General features: G+C 43.0%; 1 protein-coding gene across 1 annotated transcript in view; it reads right to left on the bottom strand.

Moving 5' to 3' along the window:
• The window catches only part of KL (klotho), a 44,696-nt gene extending 28,669 nt beyond the window's left edge, over positions 1-16,027 (bottom strand). Inside the window, exon 1 of the mRNA XM_033235551.1 lies at positions 15,189-16,027. Within this exon, the coding sequence (XP_033091442.1) occupies positions 15,189-16,007 (819 nt within the window). The 5' untranslated portion in view covers positions 16,008-16,027. The remainder of the gene's footprint in view (positions 1-15,188) is intronic.
• Between the last annotated feature and the right edge of the window lie 9,293 nt (positions 16,028-25,320).

The raw sequence follows: 25,320 nt of genomic DNA on the forward strand, positions 1-25,320 counted from the left end.
TCAACCGCCAATCACTGAGCCGTCTTGCATGCCCCACCCCGTTCAAGCTTCAGATGACTGCGGACCAGAGGAAAACTGCGTGGGTGAGCCCTTCCCTAATCCTGACCCATACGTTTGTAAACTAAATAAAATGGTTATTTAAAGCCATTAAGTCTGGGGGTATTACACAGAAATAGTAATGGGAACAGATGTATCTGGGTTAGTGTTTTTGTAATTATGTAATGATGACCCTCTCCGATGTTAATGAAGTTTAAAGACGTTAGTGGCAAGTCACGACTAACATTCTTCTCCATTTCAGATGCTGATGTGGACAAGGATGGTCTAAGCATCTGCTAGCACACCCCCAGATGTAACCTGTGCAGTGCAGGAGGCAGCCTGGAGTCATCGAATGTACACTGGGAATAGGGGTTCAGAAAACCTGAGTTTTGACCCCGGCTCTGACCCTTGTTACCCACAGGAAGGTCAGCTAAACTCTCTGGGCCTTTCAATGAATTTACCTGCCCCCAAATAAAAAAAAAAAGCACTCTAGAAATTATCAAGCATTATCCAGTGGTATGGGTTTTTAAATTACTTTAAATTAATAAATTCATTTACATAGTTTAAAATCAAATAGTATCAAAGGCTTATCATGAAAACAGTAAGCATCTCCCCCAACCCCGTCTCTAATCCCGACTCCTGCTCCCCACTGGCAACCTTTTAGCTCTTTCTTCTCGTAATGCCCATCATATTTCTAAATACTATGCTATTGTGAAATTTAATAATTCATTAGGATAATGAGGAGTTAGCTCTTTTACATGCCCCATTTTCTTCCCTTATTTTCCCAAATGTCTGTTCTTATTTAAATCATTGTTAGTATTTACATGAAGGTTCCTATATAAATGTTCATTTTAGAGCCAAATAGGACACTGTAACATTTCCCTTTTCTGAACAGCTTTTAATTTTCCCTTGAATAAATAATGACCTCATTATTAAGCTTGTGTAATATTCCATATGTGATTTTTTAATGTGTTAATGATTCTCTATCATGTTTTCTACCACAGTATCTATTCTGTTGAGTCTACTTTTTCACCCAGAGCTCTTCGTTCCCTGCTAGAACCTTCCAGCCTCCAAGTCTAGTCTGGACTAGAAGCTGTCAAGAGCTGCTCTCATTCTAGGAGTTTCCTTTATTTCTTATTGATTGAAACCATACTTTTTCTATATCCTATTTCTTCCTATGTATTTACTACAATTTTGCTGGTGCATATCTTCCATTAGCTTCTTAGGAAACATGACGCTGAAGGTGAGCTTTCAATATTCCTACATGTCTGTACATTCATTGAAATAGGAACTCAGTAGGCTCTTTAAAGTTAAAAGCTCATGTTCTTCAGTTCTGGGGCACTTTATTGTATTATGTCTTTACTAATTTCCTGACCTCTATTTCCTTATTCTCTCTTTCCAGAACTTCTATTAGTCCGATGTTGGATCTTTATGAATATCCTTTAAATCTTTTTCCCTTTTGAAAATATTTTCTATTTCTTTATCATCTTGTACTATTTTTACAGCATTGCTTTTACCTTACTTTTCAAACATTTTACTAAATATTTTATTTCAACTATTGTGTTATTGGTGTTGAAGAATTTTCTGATTGTTCCTGTTTCAGTTTATGTATGTGTTTAATTTCCTGCATAATTTATTTTCCCTGGTTTGCTTTTCTGTTTATTTTATTCTGTTTCATGTTGATAACTTTCCTCAAATGTCTTTCACCAGCAGTTTTGATTGTTACCCCTTGCCCTTCTATTGTACCTGCTCCTTTTTAAGGCTGGGTTCCTCATTATTGCAGGAGATAAGACTCCTGATGTGGGGAGTCTGCATGCCATTCCAAATTCATCATCTCCAAGTGTGGTCTGGCAAAATAATTTGTACTTATGATCATGGAACGGCCATCAGTTACTTCGAGAGATTTTAGGAAATAAGGTGCTTGAAGAATGAAAATTTTCTCAACTTTAAAAGGGAAGATACTGTGAATTTCAGAAATAATAGACTCGAGCAAAATTAGGTAATGGTTAACAAAAATGCATCAGTACTATGGAAGGGAAGAGAACTAGGAGGCAACATGGATTCCTAGAATAAACTTACCAAACTTACCTCAGATAATTTTTATTGTATTATGTAGTGCTTTGATTTGAATGCTTGCCCCTCCAAAACTCATGTTGAAATTTAATTGCCATTGTAATAGAATTGAGTGAGATCTTTAAAAGATCTCACTTTAGGCCAGTTAGGCCATGAGGTCTCTGTCCTCATCAATGAATTAATTCTGTTATCACAGAAGTGGGTTATGTATCTCAGGAATGGGTTCCTTATAAAAGGATGAGTTCAGCTTCCTTTTGTCTCTCTCTTGCCCTCTCACCTTCCACCTTGGGAGAAGGCAGCAAGAAGTCCCTCACCAGATGTCAGAGCCTTGCTCTTGGACTTCCCAACCAACAGAAGCATGAGGAAATAAATTCCTCTTTTTTAAAAAATAAATTATCTAGTCTCAACTACTCTTATAGCTGTACAAAATGAACTAAGACATATAGCATATCTGGGAACACAATAGTCACCTCTGTACGTAATAATTTTGACAGTTGCTAAACATTTTTGTGACATTCTTAGGGTCAAGAAGAAAAGTAGAGTGCAAATAAGATAGTACTGTTGCCACTCAAAAAATATATTTTAAGAGTATTCATTGGTTCAACAAAAACTTACTGGTTGCTTATTAAGTGTCAGATATGGGTCAATGTTTGAAACATTGATTCATGGGACAGACTGACTTGAGAGAAGGTGACTAACAATATCCCACAAGGTTTATTCATAACCCTATTTCTTTTTAACTTCTTATCATCAAAGGGATGAAAACTCACAAAAGCATTGATCTAAAGCTTTGGAAATCCTCCAGAACTTGAACCCAAAAGAGCGCTACAGATTGGAATGCTATAAATATGTGCTATAACTAACAAAATTAATATTTAAAGTGATGGAAAAAATATTTATGTCTTTTTTAAATTAAAAATACAAGTAATATGTGTTCATGGTTTAAAATGTCAAAACAACTTACAACTTACAAGAAAAATCACAGTTCCCTGTCCTACACTGCCCCAGTTCCCCCAGCTCTCCTCTCTCGAGGCAACCACTTTTGACCTTAAACCTTTTTCTTTTGGAATTTACATCTCCACACATCCACACTTCCGAAAGTATCCACTGACTTCCTATTATACTAGATGAGGGTTTAGCTCTCTTACACAGCCAATTTAGTTATACAACAGTTTTTGGTTTAACTGACATTCGGTATTGACATTATTCTGCCAACATGAATATCATTCACAGCTGGACATTGTAATGTAGTAAATAAGACTATGTTTTCCTTCTTACTTTTATTTCCTCTGAAGTTCATAATTGCATTGCTTTTTCATTTGCTCCGTTTTCTTTGGGACTGTGGATAATTCTTCCCTCAATTTCCAATAGACTCTCAGCAGAAACTTCCCCAGGGAAGTCACATTAGCCTCCAGTATTTTGGGGGGACCCACTTCTGGAATCTCCCCTGTTCTGCACTGGCTGATCTTAGTCTGCTGCACATCTGACATCATGGGTCTACAGTTCATCATCCTTTTCCTGGGTTAGACCTGCTCTTTCATAGGTCCCATGTCTTCCTCCTTGTCTTCATCATGTATGTGGCAGTTACCCTCCAATAATTTCCTGAGAAAGGGTTTATGGAAGATTTATTTTTTGGGACTTTGACTCTCATGAATGATTGGCAGTTTAGTTAAGTATCAAATTCTAGACTGGAAATAATTTTCATTCCCTTCCCTGAAGGGCACTCCCCACTAGTCTTTGTGATGCCCTGGAAATGCACTGCTCAGTGTTCCTGCTATAAGGAGCACAGTTGACTGAGGCCATCAGTTGCTACCCCTTTGGATCTACCATTGCAGTTGATCCTGAGATCATGTTTCTCATCGGCTACTCCTAGATGACTAAACATGGCAGGGGAACTAATGCAGGCCCATTTCAGCAAGCTGTGGACTCCGCCAGTGGGCACCATTTGTTCAAGGAGTCCCCATCAGCCTGCCTGGGTTGTTCTGAGACCCACAGTGCCAACTGAAACTCTTCCCAGCCCATCCTTCTTCCTGCACACTCTCCTTCATAGTTGTTGGACACACATCATTATCCAAAGGTTCACTGTCTCTCCTAGCTCCTTCCCCTTTATCCTTTAAATTCTTTCCTCAATAAATTTCTCGTACATCTAATCCTATCCTGATATTTACTCGTTTTGGGACTCAAACTAACACAAGAGGGGTTAGAGAACCAGCTCATTCACTTTCTGGAAGGCAAAGAGAATGCCATTCTAAGTGTTGTGTAGGGGCAGATAGTCCCTTTGCATAAATGGTGCCTCAATTGCTAAATATTTCAACAGCAGTAACCTGGGGAAATATCCTGGTGGAGAATGCCATTGTAGGTGCAATGATTTAGGCATTCCCTGCCTCCAAGGAGATGGAATTGAATACTTTCTGGTATATTGTATTGAGACTCTGCAGAGAGATAATGAGAAACTGAGGACCAACAACAAACAGTTAAAGGCTCAATATAAGAACCAGAGCCTTCTCTCCTGCAGGGGAAGAGTAGAGAAACTTAGCAGCAGGCCCAGGACCTGATAGACTAGCGAGATTTAGGGATGTTTAAATGCTCAGCCAAGGCAGATCAGTTATGTCAAGGTCAAGGCCCTAGTTGGGGAAACCTTGGAATATCTGGAGCTTACAGAGGTGGCCCATTCTTCCCTGGTAAGAGATAGCACTTCCTTATGCTGAAGAGGCCTCGCCCCTAAAAAGCAACAGGTGCACCCCTCAGGAGCTGACCGGGCCCTAACTACGATTAAATCCCAGCTTAACCCACCTGGAGACAGCTGGGCCTGATACAGGAGAAAAGATATTATATCCCAACATTGCTTCAAGATTGAGCATGCACTGCAGATCCTGAGGAGTAGCACTGGGGTCCTTGACCAAGGAATTGGAACTTAACACAGGACAAGAAAGAAGTCATTATCTAGGGAACACTTTCTCCAGAAGTATGTTTTTACAATACAGCAAGGACCCCAGGAGACGCGGTCAAGTTGCTGCTAGAGTGGCTCTGAGAAGCCTGTAAAAAGGAATGCCCAATGCTGAGCAGGCGGAAATGCCTGACATTGTTGCCCTAACAGCTGATAAAAGAATCAAGAAGCAGAGGGAAGCTGGCATGCAAGAACCAGTATATTATGTGAGGTCAAACAACCCGCCAGCGGACAGCGTTTCCCAGGAGACACAGCATTCACTGCACCATCAGGAATATACTCATGGGGGTGCCAATCTCACTGAGACATTCAGTGGGGGCACCGCTCTCCAGGCCAGGGCTGCTGGTAGCAGAGGGGTCACAAAGCTGGGCTTGTCGCCGCCCACAGGGATGGTCAGATCTTGAAGTTATAGAGGCCAGATCATGAGTGGTGCTTAACTGCCAGAAGCCAGGGAGTTGTAAAGATGGTTCATAGAGCATGGCTACATAAAAAGTGATTTGTACAGTTCCCTGACGTAGCCAATTTTCCAAGCTATAACTCACTGACTGAAGAGGTGCCCAGGTCCCTAGGAGGCAAGACCCTGCAATACACAGAGGTTTGACTCCCCCAGTTCTTCCCATTCAATATGAAAATGCATATCCTCCAGCTGTAGGAAATTTTCTGGAATTACTTCATTATTTCCTTTCCTTCTATGTCAGTTACCTATTGCTGTGAAATAGGCCGCCCCCAATTTAGGGAATTGAACTAATAAGAATTTATTTTTTTCCTCTTGCTTCTGTGAGTTAATGGGGCTTGGCTGGGGAAATCCAGTCTTGAGTATGCAGCTAGGGAAGGAACACTGCAAGGGAGAAGTCACTGGGGGGAGAAGGAAGGACAGAGGCTACAGAGAGCCCAGTCCTGCCCATGAACTATACAGTAATCTTTACATACCTATTCATACAGCTGAGACATACCATGGGCTGCCTTTTAATAATCATACGTCAACATTTTAATAACCAATTAGTATTCCACTGTATAAGTGTACCAATATTCCTCTGATTACCTTAACACATTTAGGTGACATCCAGTTTTAAAGAATAAACCACCACCTGCAGTAAATTTCCTCTTATCTTTGCACATTGAAGATGAAATTTAATGAGATTAAAAGTTTGAAAATAAACTACAAAAGATGACAGGGATGTCTGGCTTCACAGCAATTCACAAGGTGGGGGGGAAAACCTGAGAGGTTTTAGCTGGCTGCAAACTCATTTGAGTCTGTGGTAAGGGGACAGTCAAAATTGTTAATGCAATCTTGGATGGCATGAACAAAATTCAGTGCCTAACAAGAAATGTAATCACCGAAGTCTCCTCTGAACACTGGGGGCACTGCTTGGTTCTGCACAGCAAATGTTAAGAGAAGCCCTGGAAATTCCCTGGCTTTCTTCTCCAGCTCCTCATCCTTTCCCACCTCACGCTTCAGGCATTCCAAAGGATCTTGTGCTGTGGTGGGAATGGCCACACTGTCTCACCTGCACTGACTTTGCAAGGGATGTTTCCTAGAAGGGCACAATGCCCTTCTTCCTTTGTGTGCCCAGCAAGCCAAGTCTGGCAGCAGGACCCACTACCTATTTTTATAAATAAAGTTTTATTGAAACACAGCTGTGCCCATTCATTAACACATTGCCCACGGCTGCATTCATGCTGCAACTACAGAACTGTGTACTAGTTGCAACAGACACTGTAGGATCAGCAAAGTCTAAAACTTAGCCCTGTATAGAAAAAGTTTGCCAGCCTCTGATCTTACAAGTATTGCTTTCCCTGACTGCTCCCATACTACCTCCCAAAAACGCTAACCTATCTCTCCTTTCTTGAAATAGGTACCCAAGCAGGTACTTATTTCTCTTACTGTAATTATTTTACTGTAATTATTTGACAGCTACCTCTCCCCTACTAATCTGTGACATGAGGGCAGGAGTCTTACCTCATCCCTCTTTTTGTGGCAACCTGAGACCTACCACCCTAAACCCCAGCCATTCTCCTAGAGCAAGGGGCAACCCTGCAGAATCAGAGAGAAGCCTTTGTCCTCTGACAGTGCAGAGACTTGGAAATGGCAGCTCTGGCCAGCAAGGAGTAAAAAGGCCCCCAGGTGAGGAGCCCCCTCACAGTCCATGCCAGGTAGATAGGAGGAAGCTGAACCTCTCATGCAGCCCAAGCAGTGTACTTTTAGTGAGAAATGTCCACGCTATGAGTTGTGTTTGACCGCAGACAATTTCAGGGAGAATGTAGCTGAGCCCAAAGTGAAAGGCCCCTACCACTGTCCCCGCACCTGTGCAGGACTGGCATAAAGGCCTGAGGGGAACAAGGGGATACAGGTCACTGTGGAAGAACTTGGGACACTGAATAGAAGAAAAGGCAGAGGAAAGAGGACCACATGATGAGAAATCCAAAGAGAAGAGGGGACATTCGGGGAGGTGGAGCAGCATCCCCAAGAGGATCTGACAGGGCTTAGAGGCAACAGGCTTGCCTCCTATACCCCCATCCTCCCCTGCAGCTTTGCAGCCGTCCACTGGACCCTCACGAAAAGAGCCCTACAAATACTCCTCCCTTGGGAGCCAGGGCTCTGGACTCTCTACAGGGTCCGGCGCAGGGAGAACTCCAACCCCTCGTCCTCAGTCCTCTACACCCATCAGCAGGACAATGGTGATGGATGATGAGACAGAGGCAGGTCCCACAGATAACCCTAAACCCTCCTCACTGGGGAGATATATCGACTTTCCCCTCTCTTCTCCTCCACCTTATCCTCAAACGTCAGAAGACAGAGGCACCTGTTCAAAGGTTACATTCGTATTCTCAGAATTCAACACTGCACCTGCCTGCCACGGGGTAAGCTCTCAAGAAATGTTACTAAATGTCCAGGCCCCTCCGTGTCTTCTTGGAGCAGATGTTAGCATGAAGGAGAAAAATCTAGGAAGAACGAAACATACTGGTCTTTTCAAACATGTGAACGATGTCTTGTCAAAAAGTGACTTGCTTTAATCTTTGAAATTAGGAAGGCAGAGAGACAGTCAGGGAGGAGTCCTGTGCAGCAGCAGGTTCAATATGAAAGACAAAATCAAGTGGGCAACTTGAGAGGAACTGAGTTCCTCCTGCTTCGCAGGGTCAAGCAGAAGCTAACTGACCCCAGGAGAGCCACTGTGAGGAGTTCCTCCTGGGGAGAAGTGTAACCTGGGATTTCCCAGATTCCTTCTGATTCTAACACTCTAATTATCAAATAAAAGTGCACTTATAGACATGGAAATAACATTTGCTTAACCATTATATTTAAAATTCATGTATATCACTGCTTTCAGTGTGAGTATTTTATCGAGCTATAATGATACCGGTTCATGGATGACATGACATCTGTACTTCAAACAAAAAATGTTAATAAAAAATCTACTGAAATTGGGGCCACAAAAATTTAATCAATATTCATTTGGTTTAGTCAATACATCAAGTTATATCAGTCATAAACTTTAGTATGTATCTTTAACCACCAAGCTAGATCCAGAAAGATACTTGATAATATGTTTTATGTAAAATAGGTTATTTCAAAAACGATTTGATAGTTTTGGTCAAACGCTATTGAAATAATTTCAAAGAAGAGGCAGGTTAAGTAGTTCAGTGTGGCTACCGTGTCTAATGCATTTGTTTAATTCCTTCTAAACTGCTCAAGAGGACCATTTCTCAAGTATTTGCTATTATTATTGATAAATTTATAACTCACTTTTGTAGAGCTTTTTGTGTTTTTTCAAAACATATTGACATATATAAGGTGCTTTTAATTCTCACAATATGCCTGGGAGTTAGGCAATGTGGTAGAGCCTGCTGGGTATCCTAAATGATCTGTTCCCATCTGATTTCAACATAATAGAATCAGTCACTGAGCACACGGCTCCTCAGGGAACAATTATTTGCAGACTCCTTTTGACCACGTGACTGAGTTCTGCCCAAGGGACAGTGATAGGTGCAGCTTCCAGCTCAGGCACTTGAGAGGCCACTTTTTCCCTCTTCCTCTCTTTCCTTGTCCACTGGATGAAACTGGGATATGAGCTCTGGAAATCAACAAAGGTCACATACATATCTGCCTAGCAAAATCTTCACTGTTCTTCCTCACTCTTTAAAATTCCTTCCCAGATACTGTGTGAGAGCACACTGCAAGTGCAATATTCCATTTACAAGAAAGAAAATGGACACGTTGAAGCCAGAAACATGTATTTCACCTCTCCACTTATGCCTTTATTAAAAATTGTATTTCTTTCCTCTGTGCCAAGCACTGAGATAAGCACTACAAATTGTAAAATAAATATGATAGGTAGTCTGTGCTCTTAGAGAGCTGCCACTGAGTAAATGATCCATTCTACCTGTGGTTATTGCAAAATGAAAATATTCGAGTCAAGTCTCTGAAGGGTAAGTAAGAGTTTACCCCAAGATAAAGAGGGGAAAAAGGCATCCTTCAGGTTATCTTCGTATTCAGAATATATCAAAATAGAGCATATAAAAGTCACATTCTGCTTATCTGTTTAAATATAGACTTCAAGTATAACTTTCCATTTCTGGAGAAAATGCGGATCTCAGACAATTCAATAAGCTGTGTGTTTTTAATCACCTATTATTACTTGTCCTCCCAGTAAGCATGTATTCTATTCTCCTCCTACAGCTAAAATTTCCTTTATGCCTTAAAAAGAAAACATTCATTGAAAGAAAGATAACTTTTACACGAATTAATTAGAATAAAATTCTAGTTTAGAGCAATGATATTTTTGAGAATATAAGATAATTCAGAAGGCTTCTACGTGCAAAAGCCATGACTCCTAAACATTCAGCTGGCACCGTTGAGAGTTCATTCATTTTGCACCTGAGAAGTGCACACTGACATTATTTGAATGCTGAGTAGTTTACGTTTTCCTTCTTTTCTTCAACTCAAAATAATTGGCATTGTTAAAATGCTGTTATGATTTTGAAATGATGTTATTAATTCTTTTCCTATTTTTACATTTTTTCTGGACTTGACCATAACCTTCAAAAAACAATGTGTTTCAAAAAGGAGTGATTCAAGCTGTTTGGGAGATATTTTCACTATTTCTGACTAAATGCACTATTGAATTCAGTGGTATTCTAAAATTTATATTAACTTTCAATCCAGTTGATTATTCTAGTTATGTACAAAATACATATTTTTGAGATGGAGTTTCGCTCTTGTTGCTCAGGATGGAGTGCAATGGTGTGATCTCAGCTCACTGCAACCTCTGTCTCCTGTATTAAAATGATTCTCCTGCCTCTGCCCCCCAAGTAGCTGGGATTACAGGCACCTGCCACCATGCCTGGCAAATTTTTTGTACTTTTAGTAGAGACGGGGGTTTCACCATGTTGGCCAGGCTAGTCTCGAACTCCTGATCTCAGGTGATCTACCCGCCTCACCCTCACCCTCCCAAAGTGCTGGGATTACAGGTGTGAGCCACTGTGCCCAACCCCAAATACATTTTAATGAAAGGAAAACGTCTAAAGTATTTCTCAAAAGTGCATAGTATATATAACTTGAGCATATATACAGTAGACAAATCGTTCACACTAATTAGTTGGGGAATAAAAATTCAACCAGCTAACAAAGTCCCTTCCAATATATACTCCTAAAGCTGGCCAGGAGACTTTACCACCCGCCCTTATTCTGAAAACTTCTTCATAACACTGCATGGTGACTACAGATAGCTTTTAACTGGACATTTTCACAATGGAATCATACATTTGATGATGAACCTGAAATTTTCACTGCAGATATCAGAGTCTGCCACATTATGTTTTCCTATTTTTTCTTACCGGATTAGGATTTGGTATTCTCTGTTCCATTGGAAAGTGGCTAGAAAGACTGACAGGGAGGGAAAATTCTAGTACCATGAATTTATATAGGTGAAATTAGGCTATTCAGTAAACCAGAAGCTGAGCACCAAGGGAGGGCAAGATGCCATTTTCAGAGATACAGATGAAGTGAACAGGATTACCCCAGCTGGCGAAGGGGTAAAAGGGAGACAAATGGTTAATTAGAGGGAAGAGTGTGGGAGGAGGCATCCGAGCAAAGTGAAGTCCTGTGTGGGATGCCATAGAAGGAAGAGATGGCATTCAGGCATGGGGCCCAAGGGAGCATGTGAGCTGGCTCTGGAAGAACAAGTGGGATTTGAATTAGCAAGGACTCTGTCTTGTCCACACATAATGTCACCCTGTAGAGCATCCATCATGGCACACTGCAGGGGGCAAGGCAGAAGCAAGAACCCCAGCAGTGAGGCTCTTCCCATTACCCAGGCAAGGTTGGATGGTGTCTTGCAGCTCCATCATAGTCATAGACAAGGGGAGAAGTGGTTTGATTCTGGACACATTCTGAAGGTAGGTAGAGCTGCAGGATTTGTTGATGGATTAGAAACAAGATATGAAAAAGGGGAGTAGTTAAGATTCAGGGTCCAACAACTGGAAGAGTAAAGTCACCATAACAGAGAAGGGGAAGCAAGAGTTTGGTATGGGATGTGTTCGATCTGACATGCCCATTAGACATCCACGTGGAGAAGGCAGTTGTCTGTCCAAGTGTGACGGTCAGGGAAACCTGGGTGGAGACTCAAAATGCAGTCATCAGGATGTGGCGGTATTCAAAGCAGTGGCCTAGAGTGAATCTAGACAGAGCCCTGGGCCCTCCGCTATTTACAGGCAAGGTGAGGAAGAACAAGCAAAGGAGAGTAAAAGGGAATTGTCAGGGCGTTGAGAGGAGAAGCAAGGGAGAGCCAGGACCTGAAAGTCAAATTGAGGAAATGTTCAAGAGAGAAGAAGTGATGGCTTCAACAAACGCTGCAGACAGATGGGCTGAGACCTGCGCACTGACGCTAATGCTCAACAGTGCCGAGATTAATATCTCCTAGCCCTACTTCCTTATGTGAAAGAAGCTGTCTTTTTCACAGGTTCCTTGCACAAATGTCTGCAAGAATCTCAGGCGGTGAGGGGAGTCAACGGTGGGGAATGGGAACACGTGTATTTCCAACTTGATTCTAATCCTCTTAGAACCCATATACAGAACAAAGACTCAGAGGCACTGCTGGCGCTGAACTCCCCAATTACAGTCCCTAGTGCTGATTTCGGGGGACATTAAGAACTTTCTTTCAAGAGCTGTGAAGGCTGAGCAGTTGGTCTTCAAGTCCAAGAGAAAAGGTGTGTCCTCCTGGATTACACTCAAATGAGCAAAGCAGCCCGAGCTCCAAGCTCTCTGTAGAAGACCTCTCTCTCTCTCTCACTTTCTCTCTCTCTTCGCTCTCTCTCACACACACACACACACACACACACCATTTTTGCCAAGGCTCACTCCAGCATGAGGAACCCACAAAGAACCCCAAGACCTCCATTCTGAGCAGGGCCTCCATTATTTGTCCTGCCGTTTGTTTGTTCTGCCTCATGTCCTCCCGGCCATCAATGATTCTCGACTCTCTAGTGGGGGTCAAGCTTCCCATCATCCCACGGGATCTCCTTAGCCCATTTGTAAATTAGTGGAAACACAGAGGGAGTGAGGGCAGGGTGCTAGCCTGTCTTTATCCTTCGCCAACTTCAGATCCCAGAACAAAACTGGCCCCTAAGTCTGTGCAGCAGCAATGTCTAAGTCCCAGCTAAAATGCCCTGTTATCAAAATCTGCAGAATATATTTTATCTTTTTCAGGTAAGCTCAAATGCTTCTATCCTCCCTTCCCCCGACCCCCATATACGCACCAAGAAATGTCATTGAAAACAGAATGAAAGTATCTCATACAACAAAATTAATTCAAGATACTTTCTTTGACAACGGGAACTCAATTCTAAATAAGATACAAGAATGACTAAACACCAAACTGAAAGAAATTTGAAAGCAAAATTAATATTTTACACCAACTAACAGTTTGCAGCATCAGCAAAATCAAGCATTCACCTGTTACTAATTTCCTCTAAATACAAAGTCCACTGCATTTCTAGGAAGGATGGTTAGTGTTTGGCAAATTTTTTGTGTTAAGTGTTGAAAAATATAACTGAGAAGTTAATCAGAGGACCACGAGTGGGCACAAAGATTTAAAACATGTTGATTATTTAAAACACCAGAGCACCAGAGAGCACACAAGTCTTTATCTTATAATAAAATGATCCTATAAGTCACTATAATAACAACTGACTACTTTGTACACACGAGTTTATCCTAGGGACTCTAAAAATAGAACTTGTAGGATTTAAATCTAAAGTAAAGATTTTATGGGCATGATCTATTAGATCCTCCAGCTGATCCATTTATTTCCTTCCAGTATGAACTGATAACTTGCTTATGTTTTCTTCAAAAAGTGAGACCATTCTTCCCATAGTTTTTCTATCACCAACCATACACTGGTGGTCTTTAGGGTTTTTCAGTTCCATAAAAGAATTGAAAAAGTGTAAGAATCACTGCTCTAAAGCACCCTTATGAAAAGACATACGTAAGCATGAAATCACAAAAATCACTATGTGTTTCCAAACAAATCCAACATTCTTTTATGGCCAGTAGCAGCAAACAGGTTTTGTGGAACCGACATAAAATCTAATTTAGCCATTATTACAACATTACCAGCAGCTCAGAGCACTGAGTTACCTCAATATCCCAGTAGTGCTCTGCCCATATTATCTATGAATTTAATTAAAAGTGTTTAGAAATAGTTTTCATACTGACTTTGTTCAGAATATGTGGCTGAATTCTAAATTTAAAAATAGGTCTTCCAGGCCGGGCGCGGTGGCTCAAGCCTGTAATCCCAGCACTTTGGGAGGCCGAGACGGGCGGATCACAAGGTCAGGAGATCGAGACCATCCTGGCAAACCCAGTGAAACCCCGTCTCTACTAAAAAAATACAAAAAACTAGCCGGGCGAGGTGGCGGGCGCCTGTAGTCCCAGCTACTTGGGAGGCTGAGGCAGGAGAATGGCATAAACCCAGGAGGCAGAGCTTGCAGTGAGCTGAGATCCGGCCACTGCGCTCTAGCCTGGGCGACAGAGCGAGACTGTCTCAAAAAAAAAAAAAAAATAGGTCTTCCAGTAGGCCCACAAGACATCAAAATTGGGTACCAAAAGTTGTACATTTTCCAAACACTTTTATTAAAATGTTTATACATGTACATAAAATATTTTATTGTGACACAAAACTCTGTACAAAGTGTACTAACAACTGACATGATTATAAATGAATCCCCAAAACAATGGTCCCTAAATTTGAACACTAAGGAGAAAACAATGGTACCTAAATTTGAACACTAAGGAGAAAAAAGGAGAAAGAAATACTTGCGACCACTTTACCATGGCATATAAATATTTCTTGCTGTCAAAATTAATAAAATCTTTTGCACAGGGGTGTTACAATTGATTTTATCAGGCTAACAATGTCATAAGTGAGGAACCCTTTCAACTGTAGAGAGCACTGTGGAAATACAGGTGTGGAAGAACAATCTATATCACCCTGCAGTTGTTTCTGTGTTTCTATGACTAGCTTTGAGATTGTATAAAGTGGTCTTCACACCCCTGGTGAATAAGTTTGGTGGAAGCAGTTCCCTACCCTACCGCAGAAGGGACCTCCAAACACAGTTTAAAGCTGACTCTCGAGGAGTTGTGTTTTGACATTTTCACAACAGTGTGAATTCGTGCCACAAGCAAGACAGATCTTATTGGATGAACACTGAACTCGTGACATCTCCACAGACAGGAATTCTCTCTGTGCGGCTTAAGAACAAACGTGTTTCTTTCATCCACCCTGCTCATTCTCTCCCTGTAGTTTCCCCTAGCAAATCCTTCCCACCATCACCTCTAGGAATTCCTCTACACCCAGAGAAAGGAGTTCCTTTCCTCACTGCTGAAACCGATTCCCACTTCCTTTCCACAGATGGACTCCAAGGGGCACTCACTCGTGTGCCCACTGAGGGATTTTTCTCCTAATTCCACACTTTCCAACGGAAGGCAGAGCTGCTCAGTTTCCCCCTGGTGACCACATACACGTGTCCAAGTGAAGCCTGTCTGGGGGAGTCTCAGTTCCCACACTTCCCCCTGGCCCCACCTGGGGCCCTCTGTCTACCCTGCGTGACCCTCCGCCTGGCCCCTCGCACTCACCAGGAGGAGGTTGTGCGCCACCAGGTACCCAAGCCGCGGGCTGCCCCGGATGCCGGGGGCCAGGCGCCCGGTGGCGTAGCCGTGCCAGGCCACGACGTAGGGGTTGTCGATGGTGATCCAGTACTTGACCTGGCCGCCGAAGTGGCGGAAGCAGAGCTCCGCGTAATCCCTGAAGTGGTCGGCCAGGGCGCGGTTGGCCCAGCCGCCGTAGGCGTCCTGCAGGCGCTGGGGCAGGTCCCAGTGGTACAGGGTGACCACTGGCTGCACGCCCAGCTCCCGCAGCCGCTCCAGCAGGCGCCGGTAGTAGCGGAGCCCCTCGCGGTTGGGGACGCCCGCGCTGCCATTGGGGAGCACCCGCGCCCACGAGATGGAGAAGCGGTAGTGGGTGACCCCGAGCTCGCGCAGCGCCTCAGTGTCGCGGAAGACGTTGTTGTAGCTGTCGCTGGCCACGTCCGCGGTGGCGGGCTGCGGCGGCGACGGGGCGCCCGACGGCAGATTGGCGATCCGGGAGTCTCCCGGGGGTGCCAAGGGGTGGTGGGTGAACGTGTCCCAGATGGACGCACCCTTGCCGTGCTGCTGCCAGCCGCCCTCGGTCTGGTAGGCGGCGCTGCCCACGGCCCAGAGGAAGCCGTCGGGGAAGGTGCCCTGGAAGAGGCCCGCGGCCTCGGGGGCGGGTGGGCGCGCGAAGCGGGCCCAGGTCTGCGCGCCGTCGCCCGGCTCCGCGCGCAGGCAGCGGCCGCCCAGGGCCAGCAGCACCAGCAGCAGCGACAGCGACGGCGGCGGCGGCCGCGGGCGGCGCGGCGGGGCGCTGGCGGGCATGCTGCGCGGGAGCCAGGCGCCAGGGCCCCGCGCCGCGCCCCTTTATGCCCGCGTCCTGCCGCGCCCGCCCGCCCCCGGCCGCCGCGCCCACCCCCGCTCCCCGGCTGGCTCCGCTGGCAATAATTACCTGAGCCGGGGCTGCCTCCGCCCTGTTACTGGGGGCGGGGGCGCGAAGGGCCAGGGGTCCCCGGGAGGGGCGCGGCAGTGGGCAAGGTGCTACAGGCGTCGCTAGCGGACGTCGGAGAAAGGCACCTGTTCCTCCCATCTCCCGGCAGCCGCGCAGGACGTTTCAGGGACGCTCAAGTTCATTCTCTTTGCCGGCCACGCGTCCTCCGAGATCAGCCCTGGAGCGACTTCGTCTGGGAGAAAAGGCGCCGACCAACTAGCCCCGACTTGGGCGCGGGATCCTGCCGGGCCCTGGCGGAGCGCGCCGTTGGGGAAGCACCTGTTCTCACTTTTCTCCCACTCAGAGGCCCGGAGAAGCTCCGGCTGGACATTGCTGGAGCCAATTAGGGACTGGCCGAAATCCTAAAGGGACGGCCAGGTGGGACAGCCGAGGGGGAACTTCACCGTGCGCTGAGAGAAAGGAATTCCCCCTTAGGTGAGATGTCGCCGGGAGACGGGCCCACCCGCACCCCTCTTTCGAGGAAGACAAAGTAGATTTATGGGTTGCGTTGGGACTGGGGTTTTACTCTCCCTTTTACTGTTACCTTTTAATCATTTCAAACCAGCACTCCATCTTTGATTAGATCTCTCAGAATTCCCTGGTGAACTTCAAATCACAGTTGTTGATTGTTCTCCTGAAAAACCAAACACCAAGTTTCCAATTTTGAGTAAATCGCATTCACCTTTATTATCCTTTGGCATCTGTGTTAGCTTTCGGCTCTGACTTAGCAGGTAATCTGTGCAAAGTTGTGCGCACAGCCCTGCTGGAGCGGGAGGTCCCTGGGTGCCACATTTGCCATCTGAGCTGTGGAGGGAAAGGGGAGGGGGGATTTAGCCGTAACACCCATTCCCATCCTCTACAATACAATGGAGCCATGACGTTTTTCCTGTTGCCAAAGAGCCCTTTTGACAGAAATTGCAGAGCCACGATGTCCATTTGGATGTGGGTAGATAGGATTGTGGATAACCGAGATACAGTTTGTGGAGACTGAGAAGGTCTAGGCTCCACCTTTGTGATTTGGAGCAGGAAACCTCTGTAAGCCTAAGTTTCCCCGTCTATAAAATAGGGGTGTCCTGTCTGCCCTGCCGCCTCTGAGGCTTGTAAAGTGCAATGAAAAACTGCGCAAAGGTGACTCAAAGATAGAAAGCCCAGACAAGTGAAGGCTCTTGCTAATATCCCTACCTTCCTATCCAGTAAGTCATGTCTCAGTTTCCTCATCCCTACACGTGTGTTGAATGACTAAGATCCTCACAGAGGTGCATCCATTCTCCCAGTGATCTATGTTCCCCACATTATTTCGTACAAATTTAAAGGCAATAAAATTTTAAATGTTGCAGATGAAGGTGCTTTTGTTAACTCCCCTGAAATATAAGCACAAATTTATTCCAGTATTTTATGAAATATTCACAACTCCAGCTAGCATATATTATCACGATTAGTAAGATTAAGTCTTCAGATTGAAACAGACTTACTGCCATTTTGTTAAATGTGGCATTTACATTTTTTCAATAAATACGAAATAGCAAACCATGACACTTCAGCAATTTTTAAAAATTACAGCACGCAACTTCACTGTCACGCTCTCTTCCAGCTAGATTTTAAAAGTTACATCTACATGGAGTTCACATTCCCCTTCTAGAACTGAAGATTGGAGTGTTTGTTGGGTTGTAGCTTGTCAAGTTTCAATTAGAAATGCTTCATGGGTCTCATGGAAAATCGCTTAAGCTAAGTATTCATTTATTGATGTATGGTCTGTTTGCTCAGGACAGATTTTATCTATTGCTATTTTTACTTGACCAGCAGCATTTTTTTTTTTAATTTTAAAGCAGTGATTAAAAAGCAGGACCAAGTTAACTAAACGTTACACATTTGAAATTTGTCTATCACATAGGCACATGCATCTCATAGCCTTAAGCATTCAAAGACATGTTCCCAGATGATTGTTCATTTAACCCAACAATAAAGATTATATGATGATTTAACTTTATTTCCAGAACTTTCTGTTTATTAAAGTTCTGTTCATGGTTATTAAGTTCTGGGTTCCACAAGTGTGAATAACTGTTAGTGCTGCTTTTTTTTTTTTTTTTTTTTTTGAGACAGAGTCTCACTCTGTCGCCCAGGCTGGAGTGCAGTGGTGTGATCTCTGCTCACTGCAACCTCCGCCTCCTGGGTTCAAGCAATTCTCCTGTCTCAGCTCCCCCAAGTAGCTGGGATTATAGGGGCATGCCACCATACCTGGCTAAATTTTGTATTTTTAGTAGAGACGGGGTTTCACCACGCTGGCCAGGCTGGTCTCGAACTCCTGACCTCCTGTGATCCACCCGCCTCGGCTTCCCAAAATGCTGGGATTACAGGCATGAGCCACCGTGCCCGGCCTTCTTATTTATTTTGGCTTTATTTTGGTTTTTATTTTTTACAACCGCCTTCAAACATCTGAAACTTGGGTTTCAAATGCAAATAAGAGATTAATTACTTACTGTTCTTTGAACATGAAGGTGAAGTTATTGATGCATCAAAGAAAAGGACATTGTAAATTTATTTACTGGCTTTCATTTTGGTGACGATTTCAACACTAAAAGTGGTCAAACAATCTGATCAACTTTTCCTCCATTCTCCACATTCCTTCATCCCATGCCTTCACACCTGTTCTTTTTCCTATCATGTTCCCAGGACTATGGGAGCCTTTTAACACCAATGGAACAGAAGGAGATGCACTGATTCACATGCGCCCAAACACAACACCAATCCCACAAGCTCTCAGCTCACTGGTCGCAGACATTCGCCTTCTATGGGCAGAGTTTTATTTCACTGAGCTACAACTATGGGCAAGGTAACAATGAGCTGTGTGGAGACTTCAAAACATACAGGACAACCTCTGAACTCAAAGACAACATCTAATTAAAGAAAGGATAAAGAAAGATGAAAATAAATAAGTTGTTTGATTATGCTGTGTTAACAAATGACCCATAGAATAATTGTTAGAGAAATTCAAAAGAAGAAGAAATTACTTTATTTTGAGTTGCTTGGAAAAGTTTTACAGAGAAAAAAATGACAATATCTGGGGTTTAAAGAGTAAAACTCGCACAAAGACCAGGAGGGAAGGAATCAAGCGATGCAAACACTGAAGAAAAAAAAAATGTTCACAGTGTATTTGTGGTGAAAAGAAAGGGTTTTTGTGTGCAAGGAGATAATGGACTGAAATGTGGTAGTCCCGGCACCTAGAATCGCGCTGAGCAAAAAACAAGTGTTTGTTTAATGAGTAAATGAAAGTAGAGTTTCATTTGTCCAGTTAACAAAATACACAAGTATTCCCTGCCCTCCTCTTTTTAAAATTAATTAATTAATTATTTTACTGACAAAAATATATATATTTTCATGTACAGCATGTTGCTTTAAAATATGTACACATTTGTGCAGTGTCTAAATCGAGCTAATAAGCATATGTATTACCTCACATATGTATCTTTTTTGTGGTAAGAAGACTTAAAATCTGGCCACGTGCGGTGGCTCACGCCTGTAATCCCAGTTGAAGGCCAAGGCAGGCAGATCACCTAAGGTCAGGAGTTCAAGACCAGCCTGACCAACATGGTGAAACCTCTGTCTCTACTAAAAATACAAAAATTAACCGACATGGTGGTGGGTACCTGTAATCCCAGCTACCCAGGAGGCTGAGGCAGGAGAATCACTTGAACCCAGGAGGCAGAGGTAGCAGTGAGCCAAGATCATGCCACTGCACTCCAGCTTGGGCAACAGAGCAGGACTATGTTTCAAGGAAAGGAAAGGAGAGGAGAGGAGAGCAGAGGACAGGAGAGGGGAGGGAAGAGGAGGGGAGGAAGAAGGAAGAAGGAAGGAAGGAAGGAACAAGGAAAGAGAAAGAAAGAAAAAGAAAGAAAGAAAGAGAAAGAAAGAAAGAAGAGAGAGAGAAGAATACTTAAAATCAACTCTATTAGAGATTTTCAAAAATACAATATATTGTTTTTAACTACAGTCACCATGTGGCACTATAGATCTCTTGGCTTATTCCTCCATCTAACTGAAATTTTGCATCCTTCAAGCAATATCTCCCCAGCCCTCCACTCCTACATCTCATCTTTTGGCAACCATCATTCTCCTCTCTGCTTCTGTGAGTTCAACTTTTTCAGATTTCACATATAACTGAGATCATGTAGTATTTGTCTTTCTGTGCCTGTATCAGGGAAAACTCCCATCCCTGACATTCAACGTGGGTTCTTTTCTATTTCCCTAAGCATCAGCTGGTCTGAGAAATAAAGGGAAAGAGTACAAAAGAGAGAAATTTTAAAGCTGGGTGTCCAGGGGAGACATCACATGTCAGCAGGTTCCATGATGCTCCCTGAACCATAAAACCAGCAAATTTTTATTAGAAATTTTCAAAAGGGGAGGGAGTGTATGAATAGGGTGTGGGTCACAGAGATCACATGCTTCACAAGGTAATAAAATATCACAAAGCAAATGGAGGCAGGGTGAGATCACAGGACCACAAGACGGGGCAAAATTAAAATTGCTAATGAAGTTTTGGGCACGCATTGTCACTGATAACATCTCATCAGGAGAGAGGGTTTGAGAGCAGACAACCTGTCTGACCAAAATTTATTAGGCGGGAATTTCCTCATCCTAATAAGCCTGGAAGTGCTACAGGAGACCAGGGCTTATTTCATCCCTTCATCTTTGACTGTAAAAGACAGCAGCCGCCAAAGGGGCCATTTCAGAGGCCTGCCCTCAGGGTTCATTCTCTTTCTCAGGGATGTTCCTTGCTGAGAAAAAGAATTCAGCAATATTTCTCCTATTTGCTTTTGAAAGAAGAGAAATATGGCTCTGTTCTGCCCGGCTCACTGGAAGTCAGAGTTTAAGGTTATCTCCCTTGTTCCCTGAACATTGCTGTTATCCTGTTCCTTTTTCAAGGTGCCCAGATTTCATATTGTTCAAGCACACATGCTCTACAAACAATTTGTCCAGTTAACGCAATCATCAAAGGGTCCTGAGGCGACATACATCCTCCTCAGCTTACGAAGATGATGGGATTAAGAGATTAAAGTAAAGACAGGCATAGGAAATCAAAAGGGTATTGATTGGGCAAGTGATAAGTGTCCATAAAGTCTTCACAATTTATGTTCAGAGATTGCAGGGAAGACAGGCATAAGAAATTATAAAAGTATTAATTTGGGGAACTAATAAATATCCATGAAATCTTCACAATTTATGTTCTTCTGCCATGGCTTCAGCCGGTTCCTCCGTTCAGGGTCCCTGACTTCCTGCAACAGCCTAGCTTATTTCTCTTAACATAATGTCCTCCAGGTTCATCCATGTCATCACAAGTGACAGAATTTCCTTTTTTTGTAAGGCTGACTATTCCATAGTAGATACATGCCACATTTTCTTTATCCATTTGTTTGTTCATGGATACTTAGATTGAATCATTATCTTGGTTATTGTGAATGGTGATACGGTAAACACAGCAATGCACATATTCCTTAGGCATACTAATTTCATTTCCTTTGGATATATACCCATAATAGGAATTAGGAATGCTGAGTCATACTGTGATTCTTTTTTTTTTTTTCTAGACATGATAACACTCTATCCCCCAGGCTGGAGTGCAATGGCACAATCTCGAATCACTGCAGTCTCAAGTCCCCGGCGCTCAAGCAATCCTCCCACCTCAGTCTCCCCAAGTAGCTGAGACTACAGGCATGTACCACCATGCCTGGCTATTTTTTCTATTTTTTGTAGAGATGAGGTTTTGCCATATTGCCTGGGCTGATCTCAAACTCCTGGGCTCAAGCAATCTGTCCACCTTGACTTCCCAAAGTGCTGGAATTACAGGCATGAGCCACCATGCCCTACCATAGTGGTTCTATTTTTAAATTTTTGGATGAACTTCTATATTGTTTTTTGTAATGCCTAAATTAATTTACATTCCCACCAATGGCATACAAGGATTTTCTTTTTTCTTTATCTTGTCAATACTTGTTCTTTCTTTTTTTTTTTTTTTTTTATAATAACCATTGTACTTAGGGTGAGGTGATATCTCATTGTGGTTTTAATATGCATTCCCCTGATGACTAGTGATGTTGAGCATTGTTTTCATAGATTTGGCCATTTCTCCTTTTGAGAAATGTCTACTCAGATCCTTTGCCCATACTTTAATTGGGTTATTTGCTTTCTTGCTATTGAGTTGTTTGAGTTGCTTATATATTTTGGATATTAAACCCCTTATTAGATGTATGGTTTGCAATTCTGTAGGCTGTCTCTTCAATCTATTGACTTTTCCTCGGCTGTGCTTTTCCTCCTCTTCTACTCATCTCCCTGCTTGTTACTGTGCTACAGCCACACTGGCCTCCTAGTTGTCCTTGGAACATGCCAAACTTATTCCTAGCTTTGGCACCTTTGACTTGCCCTGCCCCATCTCTGGAATGCTCTTCGTGGAACCATTTGCCTCTCCTCAGTCTGCTCCCAGACAAAAAGCATATCCTTAACCTTCTCTGATCTCTCTGTCCAAAGTAGTTACCCCAGTTCTTCTCAACTACAGTACGCTGTTTAGTTTTCTCATAGAGCTTATGACTGTCTCAAATTATCTTGTTCATTTATTTGTTTATTTCCTTTATCCCCCATAAGAACGTAAACTCCATAATAATGGGCATATGGCCTTTTATTTGAGAAATCTCCAGTACCTAAGAGATGGTACCCATCCACTGTAGGTGCTCTATACGTATTTGTGGAATGAAGGAATGGATGAATGAACCCATTGGTAGGAGATGGATTGCTCTACTTCAGGGCCAAAACAAAATGTTGAGGATTCTAAAGCCACAACCTGTCTTAGGAAAAGAGCCTGTGATTGATTAGTAATGTCTGCTCTGAGCACAGAAAGATCACAACAGCATATTTGACATCCTACATGGAACTATGGTAGGCCATGGCCTGAGCCTACTGTACTGAAAAACTTCAGGAAGAACTGATGTTACAACAATAAGCAGAACACAAAACTGTGTAACTGTGGAATAGCTTACTTGCCAACATTCCCCACTTCTCCCAGTACACCTCTAATAAGCCCAAAAGGATTAAGAAGGATTAACACTGGAGTTCTGAGCTTCTCTGATCTAGCAAATTCCTCATTCCACAGAGATATCCAGAACTATCAAATACCAGGCACACCTTTGTGAAGGACTAGGGAGGCATCAGGGAGCTACTTCCACCTACTGGTATCCTCCTTCTTCTTATTTGCAAGCAAGAGAAATGTGGAAGTGATTTACATTCCAAGATTTGAAGTCCAAACCTGTAAGAGCCCAACTCAACTCAGGAGCCACTGAGGGCTTTTAAGTAGTGAAGTTACAATGTCAAATTGCAGTATGCCTCAACTTATTTTAAGACAGAACCAATATTAATTAAAGAATCTATTGATTTGGCAGTGACAGGCAGGATTAATTAAAAGAGGAGATGCTAGAACCTGAAAGACCACTTTGAAAGCAACTACAGTACCTGGATAATATAAGTTAAGAAAGGCTTATACCTAGCATAGTGAAAATTGTAAAGAAAAGGAAGGGAAAGATGTAAGGCAATTCAAAAAAAGACTAATTGAACATGAGAGAGAAGAGCAGATGAAAGACTACAAGGTGATTTTAATGTTTTGAGCTTAATCAAAAATAAGAATAAGACTATATATATATATATTTAAGTACATTCAGAAGTATAACTAATTTGAGCAACAGATAAATTCAGTGTTAAATATGTTGAATTTGAGTGTCACTCATTATAAGTGAAAATATTAACCGTATAATAGAACAATAGAATTGAAGCCAGGAGGCAGTTACAGTCTGGGAATTTGGACCAGAAACATTGATACGAGGCTAGCGGATAAGATGAGGGTATTAAAAAAGAAACAACCAAAAGTCAAGGGCTGAGCCTTGGCATATGTCTCCATTGAGCTGGATGGGTGGGGTAGAGGAAGAAAGGAGTCCAAGCAAAGTGAGCCCACAGAGGAGTTCCAGAAGTCACAGGATGAAGTGTTTTTCAAACTTAGGAGATGAGTATTTTTAAAAGAGGAGATGATGAAACTTGTTGAGAAAAGACAACTGACCTAGAAGTTAGTTCATTTGGTGACTTTGGAGACAGATTTTTAGTTGTAATGGGGACTAAAGCCAGATTACAATGTAAGTCATTAATGAGAGTCTGTGGGTGGCAAGAAAACAAAGGCCACAGATGTACACTTCTCTGAGAAGTTTGCCAGTGGAAGGAGTGAGAAAGAATATCACTTGCGGGGTTAGCAGAGTTCAGAGAAAATTTTTTCAAGATGGGGAACTCTGCACATATTTTTGTGCTGAGAAGGAAAGGTTAAGGAAAATGAGAATTGGGAGTTTCAAGGGGAAGATGAAGCAGAATAGCCTAACTAGCACCAGCTGTGATCTAAAGTAGCTGATTGTAGACTTTTAGTGTCCCAAGATATTAAACCTGGAACCAGTAAGAAGACCAGAAAAACAAGAGGATGCAGCTGGAATGCTGTCATGGTGCAGAAGGAAATATAAGCCAGTGCATCAGGGATGGTGGACAAGAAGCTACTAAAAAGGCCACAAAAAGGAGGTCCAAAAAGACATTAAGAAAATTGCAAATAGGTTCTCAGGAAGATATAGTTCTGCAGAGCTCCCTGTCACTAAAGTAGACTGTGGAGCCACTAGATTCAATTCTTGTTGCTTCTGCAATCTGGGAAATCTGACTGTTCCTGGGTGGCTGCATCTATTCCAAGTGGAGCAGGAAGCCAAGAGCTTGGATCCTGCACTCGCCATCACCTGCCATGTCCTCCTAAGTAATACCCCTGCCTCCATAGCCTGATGCTGATTTGGACACTAATTAAACATGCCCTGACTCAAGGCTTCTCTCTAGATGCCGGGAATAGGCTCATCAGGGACATGGGGCATTGAATTCCTGGAGTCAAGATGTTTCTATTCCCTTTGTCTCTCAAAAATTTCCCCAAATACAATGAGGAGAATAACAGATACATCTATTTTCAATGAAACTGAGAGGGGTTAGCATATGGAAAGGAAATGAATATGAATTGCTGGTGAGTTAGCTGAGGAACATATGAATGAGAAGCAAGATGATTTACCTGACATCCCTCCAGAAAGAATCAAGATCTGA

This window comes from Trachypithecus francoisi, unplaced genomic scaffold, assembly GCF_009764315.1.
Source record: "Trachypithecus francoisi isolate TF-2019V2 unplaced genomic scaffold, Tfra_2.0 Contig01461, whole genome shotgun sequence".
Lineage (NCBI taxonomy): Eukaryota > Metazoa > Chordata > Mammalia > Primates > Cercopithecidae > Trachypithecus > Trachypithecus francoisi.